At 38.5% G+C, this 10,149-nt stretch overlaps 1 protein-coding gene across 1 annotated transcript; it reads left to right on the top strand.

The window, feature by feature from the left end:
- Positions 1-1,021: 1,021 nt before the first annotated feature.
- LOC133708452 (26S proteasome non-ATPase regulatory subunit 1 homolog A) lies at positions 1,022-8,681 on the top strand. Its single transcript, XM_062133910.1, has 13 exons — positions 1,022-1,346; positions 2,929-2,998; positions 3,310-3,415; positions 3,624-3,735; positions 3,806-3,974; positions 4,947-5,410; positions 5,510-5,645; positions 5,732-5,980; positions 6,064-6,284; positions 6,417-6,675; positions 6,784-7,016; positions 7,242-7,755; positions 8,085-8,681. Exons 1-13 carry the CDS (start codon positions 1,204-1,206, stop codon positions 8,406-8,408), a joined length of 3,000 nt encoding a protein of 999 aa, XP_061989894.1. The 5' UTR covers positions 1,022-1,203; the 3' UTR covers positions 8,409-8,681.
- The last annotated feature ends 1,468 nt before the right edge of the window (positions 8,682-10,149 follow it).

Below are 10,149 nucleotides of genomic sequence, written 5' to 3'. Positions count from 1 at the left end.
CTCCCTTGCTATAACCTTCAGCCATCATCAAGGAATACAAGTTTTTATTCTTCCTGCTTTAATTTTTCTTGCAATTCCCTTTTCGTTAGGGCTTTTACCCTAACGATGGTGTTCTCCGGTGGTTGCAGAGGGAAGAAGAAGAGAAGGATAGGGGACGGGGAGAGAGAGAGGGACGCGACCGAGAGATGAGAGAGGAAGAGAATGGGATTCTAGGGTTTTCTCCTTGTTAACTTTCTATTTATACTTATGTCCGTGAAATATCCATTTTGCCCTTGCGACGAGTTACGAAACTCTCCTAGCTAATTGCTTTCGGTTTTGGGCTCATAACTTTTCTTTTATTCGTTTTTCGTTGGAAACTTCCTAAGTTATTTCTCGACTTCGTCCTAGGCCCAAAACTCGATCTCGTAAAAACCCAAAATCCAAAACTTTGTTACAACTCAATTTATCGTATTTAAAACTTCAACAAACAGTCGCCTCACTAAACTTCTGTAACCTTCTAGGCCCAAATGAAAGAATCTCAGCCCAAACTTAAATCATAAGGCCCAATAGGTGGTCTCGACACCAAAACAATCTCCGAAATCGACTTCTTCACTTAAATCACCTTGCGAAAATCTTATTGGCGAAAAAAATTACCTTCAAAAGTTAAACAAAATTTTCGGGGCTCACAATCTAGGTAGTCTGTGTGCCCTAGTCAGGTTTAGCTTTATTTTTGCCTACATTGTTCTCAACTTGTTAGTTTGTTAGGTTGTTTCACACTTATAGTCTCGTTTAAGCATAAGCGAGTTCAGTAGACTTAATGATCAATGTTGTTCAAGTTCTTGTTGCTTGATCTAGAGGCTTATTCCAAGTCGGAAGTCGATATAATTCACCATTTTTGGATGGTATCGATAATAGTTTTCTTTTATCTCAATTTTTTATTTATTTGTATTTTTTGTTTATTTTTATTTTTTTCTGACTTGTTGGGTAAGTATACTGCTGTGGAGAAACTATTTAGTATTTATAAAAAATTTGGGGCTTTAGAAAGTAAAAGAAAAGAAAGAAAAGCCCAGCAGACTCCCACTACTGCTCCTCTCTCTCTCTCTCTCTCCGTCTCCTCTATCATTCTACTCTTGCTGCTTCTTAGGGTTTCGAATCTCCCAAATCGATTGAACCCAATTCGAATCTCACCTAGGGCTCCTGCAATCGGTCCCTTTCAGTCCAGCAATGGCGACCTTAGTGAGCTCGGCAGGTGGTCTACTTGCCATGCTGAACGAGCCCCGTCCGGAGCTAAAGCTCTACGCTTTGTCCAACCTCAACAAATTGGTTGATGGGTTTTGGCCCGAGATCTCCACCAGCGTCCCCATCATGTACTTTCTCTCTCTCTCCCTGCTCCGTTTTCTCTTCTTTTCCTGAAATTAGGGTTGCGTTTTCCTTTTTTCTTAATCTGTTTGAGATATGAAGAATCAGCTTGATAAACTCTAGATTGAAATTCTGTGGAAGATTTGAACTTGGCTAAGGGGATTAGGTTTCTTCATGTAATTGTTTGGATTTTGTTGCGTATTGTGGAGTGTTGAGTAATTGAGGATATGTAATATTGGGAATTTTGTGCATATGCTGTAATTTAGTGTTTTTCGGCTTGCACCGAAAGAGGATTTCTATGTATGTATTTCAAAGATAATGGTGAAGATAAGAATGCAGATGGGGGTTTACGGTATTTCTGAATCCCTGAGATGCAACATATACTATGATGCAATTTGGATTTCCTTTACAACTATTGAATGTCTAAGTATTTAAGAAAAGGACACTACTTGGGGATATTTATCGGGCTATGCTTTCTCAAAGCTTTACCTGACAGCTGCTTTAGGATTGGTCATGACTTTAGGTGTCAGTGTCCGGTGCAACTGTAAGGGGCTGTCCTTATTTGACATCTTTTATTCATTCTCCCTAGATTAGTGGAGGCCTCTCCTGAAAGTGAATTCTAGAAATATATGCTGGGAATAACTGGATTAGGTGCATAAGATTCACAAATAGTTAGACGCAAGAACCTTGCATCATTGCCTTCTGAATCTATTCGACGAGGGCTATATATCAGAAATCATAGTTTGATGGTATTTGCACTCTATATTTGTTACGTCTGGTATGTAAACTCTAAAATATGTATTTAGAAGTATGTTTTTCTTTTTCTTTCCTGGAAACATATAAATAGAAGACTTCATGAGGGAGAAAAATAATGGGATTGTGCAGTGAAACTGGAAGGAGTTACTAGGTTGTAGTTGTACAGGTGGTTTTGATGAAAATTTGTTGAGATATGTTACTTGGATGTCTGTTTTTCGTTTTTGAAGTTAGCTGTGGGTAGTTGGACACGTAACAATGTCTGTGGATTGTTGGCTCTAGAACTTCTTTGTCTTTTTTTCATAGCTAAAATTATGACAATGCATTTTGAGTTACAAATAGTTCAGTTATAAGGAGAGGAAATATCAGATATGGTGATAACTAGAAATGAAGCCATGCTTGGCTAGGATGCAAGATACCTGTTGCATTGTAAAAAAGATTGGTGTCTTGTGTTCAAAATGTTGCAAGAGTATTTGATGCCAGATAATAAGCGTGATTTAGTTCAGAATCTAAGAGCTGACTTCAGCCAAAACAATAAAGTTCTTTCTAATTCGAATAGAACTGCTGTATATGTCTGAAAAGTGCGTCTCTGTGACTTTCACCGTTCGATCTCTCTCTTTTTCTCCTATTTTGTTGATGTGCATTTAACAGATGGATGGGCAATTTTTTGTTTGTTTTATTACTACAAGTTTTTTTTTAAATTTTTAATTAATTTTTTTTTTTTTTTGCTAGTGTGCCTTCATAACTTAAGCTATCCTCTCCTTCAAAATATGAGATTTTGAAAATACATCCAGTTATGCTCATTCAAATGCTTATATTTATGTCATTGTTTTTCAGAGAAAGTTTGTATGAAGATGAAGAGTTTGGTCAGCATCAAAGACAACTGGCTGCATTGCTTGTTTCAAAGGTAAAAGTTTTCCCTGTTTTCTGTCAAAACTAATTTTGGTTGCAAATGTATAAGGTCAGGAGACCACTTAACACCACTAAATCCTTTTGGCTGAATAGCTTTAAGTTTGCGTTTTTTCTCTGTGACATTCTAGAAATTATGAAAACAGTAGCGAACTAGTAATACAAATTAAAAACTGCTACCTGCAAATTTCTCAGGCAGACGTCAAGTCTCTTTCATCACTAGTGGGTGTAGATTTCCTACTTCTTGACTATGCAGGTTTCACTACTTTGATTTTTCTTCGCAAGGCTTATGTTTTTCCTCACCCTCAGGTTTTCTACTATTTGGGTGAACTTAATGACTCACTGTCCTACGCCCTTGGAGCTGGATCCTTATTTGACGTGTCAGAAGATTCTTATTATATTCATACTCTTCTTGGTAAGAACACTGTTATTTTTACATTGATACAAAAACACTGTATGATCACTTTTAGGTATTAGCAGTGTCTTAGAAATATGGTTTATGCCATTATTAATCGATAACATCATTTCTGATGTAGTACTGTTAGAACTTAGAAGTGAACCAGTTATATGGAAGTTGAAAGAGTATATATGTGACATGTTTTGTTGTTTGCTCCTCTCCTCAGCTAAAGCTATAGATGAGTATGCCAGTCTTAAGTCTAAGGCAGCAGAATCAAATGCTGAAGCAGCAAATGTGGATCCTAGGTTGGAGGCTATCGTGGAGAGAATGCTGAATAAGTATGGAAGCTTATATGCTTTTAAATGTAAAATTTGTTCTTTTAGCTTTCTGACCATTTTTTCATGTCAGGTGTATCCTGGATGGGAAATATCAACAAGCTATGGGGATTGCAATTGAATGTCGAAGACTGGATAAACTTGAGGAAGCAATCATAAAGAGTGATAATGTTCAAGGAACCCTGTCATATTGCATCAATGTCTCTCATTCATATATTAATCTTAGAGAATACAGACGTGAGGTAAGGCTTTGCTCAATCGCTCATGATATGATGGCATGTATGATTTTGATACTTGCGACTTGGTATCTGTTTATTTAATAATTTTGTTGCTTAAATTTTTAAATATTTATGCTGTCTGTGTCCAAGATAATTTTTACAAATGCAGTGATACAGTAACAAAATGATAAACACATGTACTCTTTAAATGCTGATATGCTTCTTCTTTTTTCTTTTATTTTTATTTTTGAATTATATTTTCCTTTTGGTTCTTGCTATAGAACAATGAGGTATAGATAGCTTAGTCATGCTCTTACAGTTTCATGTTCTAGTTTATATGTACCTCTTCTACAGTAATTTTCATGTTTGAGAGAATTGTAACCCTTAAGGTTTTATATATTAAAATAAGAGTTAGATTGCTGCTGTTTTGATATGGTCTCTTGGGGTTCCAGTGTAGTTCAATTTTTGAAAGAGAAGGCTTGTTTTTAAACAAGACTGAATAATTTGACAGACATGTCGAATGAGTGCTTTGCTATAATTTTGGCTGTTCTCGGTTGAAGTATTATTGTTATGTTTACTAAAGATTTTGGACTACTTTGTTCCGACACCTTGGTTGTGCCTAATCACTTCTGATCTCTCCATGATAGTTTTATTAAACAAAATTGACTGAGGTGTTCTGGTTTATGGGTGCACATATATGCTGGATTAGAGGTGTTTACTCACATCTGTTTTCTTGATTTCTTGCTGTAATTAAGTTATTTGATGTCAAAGTAAGAAGGTGATATTGTTAATTTGGAACTAAAACCAAATACTTTCAGACAATTTTGTTTGAAAGTACTGTTTGTTGTTCATGTCACTACCCTTTTATCACGCTTATTAAGGTTTTTCTTTCTATACATGCATGCTGCTATTATCATTGATTAAAGCTAGTCATGCTCTGTGAAAATATATTTTATGAAGGGGAGTGACAGACATCTCCTTTGGTTCTCTGTGCAGGTGCTTCGTCTTCTTGTCAGAGTGTATCAAAAGCTGCCTTCTCCAGATTACTTGAGCATTTGTCAGTGTCTCATGTTCTTGGATGAACCAGAAGGTGTTGCAACCATATTGGAGAAGCTCCTGCGCTCTGAAAACAAGGAAGATGCACTTTTGGCATTTCAAATAGCCTTTGACCTCGTTGAGAATGAGCACCAAGCTTTTCTCTTAAATGTAAGAAATCGCCTTCCAGCTCCCAAGACTAAAACCTCAGAGCCAGTGCAACCAGAATCCAGTGAAGCTGCACAAAATGAAGGTTCTGCTCCAGGGGATGTTCAAATGACAGATGGAAGTTCTACTACCAGTGTGACTGTGCCTGAAGATCCAAGTGAAGTGATGTATTCCGAGAGACTGACAAAAATCAAAGGAATTTTGTCCGGAGAGACGTCGATAAAGTTGACCTTACAATTTCTGTACAGCCATAACAAGTGAGTCTGCTCTATACTTTCCACTTATCTCTCTTTCCATTCCTTCTGAAATTGAGTGGTTGAGAAGTGCTTACACTGTTTTCTGTGACTTGCTTATAGGTCCGATCTGCTTATTCTGAAGACAATAAAGCAGTCTGTTGAGATGAGAAATAGTGTATGCCATAGTGCAACAATTTATGCTAATGCAATTATGCACGCTGGAACAACTGTGGATACATTTCTGAGGGAGAATCTGGTGAGAACCAGATATCTTGATTTTCCCTTTACCACCCTTTGCATTATATCACTTTTGCTGACAACATTGTTTCTTCCAATCCCCAGGACTGGTTAAGCAGAGCCACTAATTGGGCAAAATTCAGTGCAACAGCGGGGCTAGGTGTTATTCACAGAGGCCACTTGCAGCAGGGAAGATCTCTGATGGCACCTTACTTGCCTCAGGGTGGGGCTGGTGGTGGTGGAAGTCCGTACTCGGAAGGTGGTGCTCTGTATGCTCTGGGACTCATTCATGCCAACCATGGCGAGGGCATCAAACAGTTCCTTCGTGATAGCCTACGCAGTACTAATGTGGAGGTGTGTGCTATATAAATTGTTGATCACATCCATGTGTGCATAATTTTATAACCAAATCTTTCTAATGAGTTCCTTCGATGCAGGTTATTCAACATGGGGCGTGCTTGGGTCTTGGCTTGTCAGCTTTAGGAACTGCTGATGAAGAGATTTATGATGACATTAAAAGTGTGCTGTATACCGACAGTGCCGTTGCTGGTGAAGCAGCTGGTATTAGTATGGGTTTACTCATGGTTGGAACTGCAAGTGAGAAGGCTAGTGAAATGCTTGCATATGCACATGAGACACAACACGAAAAGATCATCAGGTATAGACAATCACCTGACCTTGTTGATTCTGCCTTCATTGGAGTCTTTTAATAAATATGTTATACATTGAGGAAAGTTGTCTCTGGTAATAACACTGTTATGCTTTTCTAACTGTGAATTGTATGTTATAGAGGGTTGGCATTGGGGATTGCCCTGACGGTATATGGAAGAGAAGAGGAAGCAGACACGCTAATTGAACAGATGACAAGAGATCAAGACCCCATATTGCGTTATGGTGGTATGTATGCATTGGCATTGGCCTATAGCGGGACAGCAAACAATAAAGCTATTCGCCAGCTGCTGCATTTTGCTGTGTCAGATGTGAGTGATGATGTTAGGAGAACTGCTGTTCTAGCCCTTGGTTTTGTCTTGTACTCTGAGCCAGAGCAGGTAAGTATTTGCCAAAGAAATTACGTGTTACTTGCTGCCTTTTTATTTTATTTTTTATTTTTTTATAAGTTGGTCTTTTATCTCTTAAATTGCTCCGGTAAACTGCAGACGCCTCGTATTGTCTCCCTGCTATCTGAGTCCTACAACCCACATGTTCGATATGGTGCTGCTCTTGCAGTAGGAATTTCGTGTGCTGGTACTGGCTTGAGTGAGGCCATATCTTTGTTAGAGCCTCTGACTTCAGATGTTGTTGATTTTGTGCGCCAAGGTGCCCTCATTGCAATGGCTATGGTCATGGTCCAGATTAGTGAAGCTAGTGATTCTCGTGTTGGAGCTTTTAGGTACTGTGCTTTTTGGATTTTGCAACATTTACAAGCTCCTCTCTCTCTCTCTCTCTCCATATGTATACATATATATTTGTGTGTGGGTGGATGTGTCTATATGTATGTATCTATATATCTATGTGTGTGGGTGTGGGTATCTATAGATTTTTTAACTAATGTTTTCTACAGCACATATATAGGTGATGCCAACTCATACTTCTCGTGATCATTTTTTTTATATAGGCGGCAATTGGAGAAAATAATTCTTGATAAGCATGAGGATACCATGAGCAAAATGGGAGCAATCTTGGCCTCTGGAATTCTTGACGCTGGCGGAAGGAATGTGACAATTAGACTGCTTTCTAAGACAAAACATGATAAAGTCACTGCAGTGGTTGGCCTTGCTGTTTTCAGCCAATTTTGGTACTGGTATCCCCTCATATATTTCTTGAGCTTGGCATTCTCACCAACAGCTTTTATAGGACTCAACTATGACCTTAAAGTTCCGAAGTTTCAGTTCCTGTCATATGCAAAACCTTCTCTGTTTGAATATCCTAAACCGACCACTGTGGCAACCACTACATCAGCCGTGAAACTCCCCACTGCTGTTCTGTCAACATCAGCAAAGGCCACCAAAGCTAGGGCCAAGAAAGAAGCTGCAGATCAGAAGGCCAATCCTGAAAAGACAAATCCTGGGGGAGAGACATCTTCAGGAAAGGGAAAATCTTCTAGTGAGAAAGATGGGGATTCAATGCAGGTAACCAATATGGGCATAATAATTCCAGCATTTTCTGTACTTCCTCCTTCTGTTTTTGTCCGCATTTACTTGAGAGATTGCTCTCAATTTACTGTTGTTCTCTTCATTGAAAAGTATTAAGGGGGGGAAAAAGTACAGATTTTAAAAGATTGCTATAGCTTGTTTTAACTGTTGCATAACTATTTCACCAATGTTTTTGATGTATACACATAAAGATGGTTCAAACTAGTCACATGTGGAAGAGAAGAAACTATTGGACCTAACCTGTACGGATTTAGTTAATGACTACATAATTGTTCGTAATTGAAGTTCCACCTTCCTTTTGGCAGGTTGATAGCTCAACAGAGAAGAAATCAGAACCTGAACTGGCTTTTGAGTTTTTGACCAACCCAGCTAGGGTGGTTCCTGCTCAGGAGGAATACATTAAGTTTCTGGAAGAGAGCAGATATGTGCCTGTCAAGCTAGCACCATCAGGATTTGTTCTCTTGAGAGACCAAAGACCTACTGAACCAGAAGTGCTCTCACTTACGGATACACCCTCTTCTACAGCGTCACCTGCTGGTGGATCAGCAACTGGACAGCCAGGATCTGCGTCGGCCATGGCAGTTGATGAAGAACCTCAACCTCCTCAGCCTTTTGAGTACACTGTGTGATTCTGTCTTGGCCATCGACTAATTTCACCTGTGTTCAGTCAGCGTGGTCTGCTGCTGGTCTGAATATGCCGTGGATATTGTTGACATGTTTGTTGTACTCTGCTAGATTGTTAAGTTTTCATGTATACCAAGTTTAATGAGTTTCAGTTCAGCGTCATTGGTGATACTTTGGTTGTCTAGATTTATTTTTTCGCTCAGATGATTGCTTACATTATCAGGTCAAGATTTATGATCTATAGCATCTTCGGTTTAATGTTAAGAAATTATTCTTTACTTAACTGGGATACTGAAATGGAAGTCTCGTTAGAGGGCAGGACATAACGTTCCAAGTTCATATGTTCAACAGTTCCAAGTCTTTTGCTTGAGAATGCAATGTTAGCTTTGCCTTTTGTCCCATCCTTTTTGTCATCATACTATATATGGGTTAACTGTTCATCACTGTTATCCCTCATTTTAATATTTTTTAACGGCTTAGCCACTGTCCTGCTCTTCCTCCTTTCTGCCTTTCATGTTAAATTTTTTTACAACTCTGCCATTCACTCTCTCTTCCTCCCAAATTGAATTTTTTTGACCATGCTTAAATGCTTTATATGCGCTACTATCATCTTATCTTCCATATGTATCTTCTCTTATATCATTCCTCAAGCTGTGTGATCCCAATATGGACCGAGTCTTGGTGCAATAGGATCTTGGTAGGATTACTCCTGGTGGTTTTTTTTTTTTTTTTTTTTTTTTACCCCATAGTATATACCCTTCAGTAAGGTAATATGTTTAGTTTACCTTGGATTGTTATAATTTCACCATAGTTGAAACACTAATGTAGGGTTGACGATTATGACCTTTCAGTAAGGTCATTTTCAAATTGTTATAATATCATTCCACCATATATGAAACACTAAGTTAGCATATCTAATAATATGTGCATATCTGGTTTAGCATACTAGATGTATCATTTATATTATATTTCGAACGGCTGTAGTTAGACATATAACATACCCGCACCATCGCGGGTCGATTAAGTAGAAATTTCTTTGCATCAATACCCTTGGTTTCGAATATCTGCAGTAAACGTAGCTCTTGGTAGTTACTTTTTTTTTTTTTCCATTCATTATTCATATATTATTCGATTTCAAAAATAGTATAATCAAAGTTGCTAGCAAAAACGTTTCTTTTGCGCCGGTGCAAGAAGGCTAATGGCCATGGGGATTATCCTCTAGAGATCGTCTACTCAAATATTTGGATAACGAGACCATTTTTGAAGGATTTTAGCTGCTCTTGGCCTGGAAATAGAATCTCTTGGATCGGAGGAGGAAGACTTAAAACAGGACCAACACCACTCTTGGCCTGCAAAACACCACTTCCTACTCTGGGAAACATCATGGAGCTATCTAAGCTCAGATTACATCCAAGTTTGGACCTGAGGGAACTCAAAGCAAGCTAGCCATGAGTAATTAAAACTGGAGTAATAGGGAACTATTATCTCAACACTAGCAAAGCCTATATATAGCAAGTACTGTCGGTCGACATAGAGTTATTATTGCTGCTTAGAAGTTCCAATTTAGAAGCCTGCCGAGTCCAAAATTGAAGCCAAGCCCTGCTGACCCTGCTGGCCTTTCTGACCTTGCTGACCCTGCTCTTGTTGACCTTGTTGCTCCTGTGCTTGTTGCTCTTGCTCTAGCTGCTCTTGTTCTTGTTGTTCTAGTTGCTCTTGTTGTTCTTGTTCAATTTTCACCCTACACAG

The sequence above is a fragment of the Rosa rugosa genome, chromosome 5, assembly GCF_958449725.1.
Source record: "Rosa rugosa chromosome 5, drRosRugo1.1, whole genome shotgun sequence".
NCBI lineage: Eukaryota > Viridiplantae > Streptophyta > Magnoliopsida > Rosales > Rosaceae > Rosa > Rosa rugosa.
This window is presented reverse-complemented; position numbering and strand designations above follow the sequence as displayed.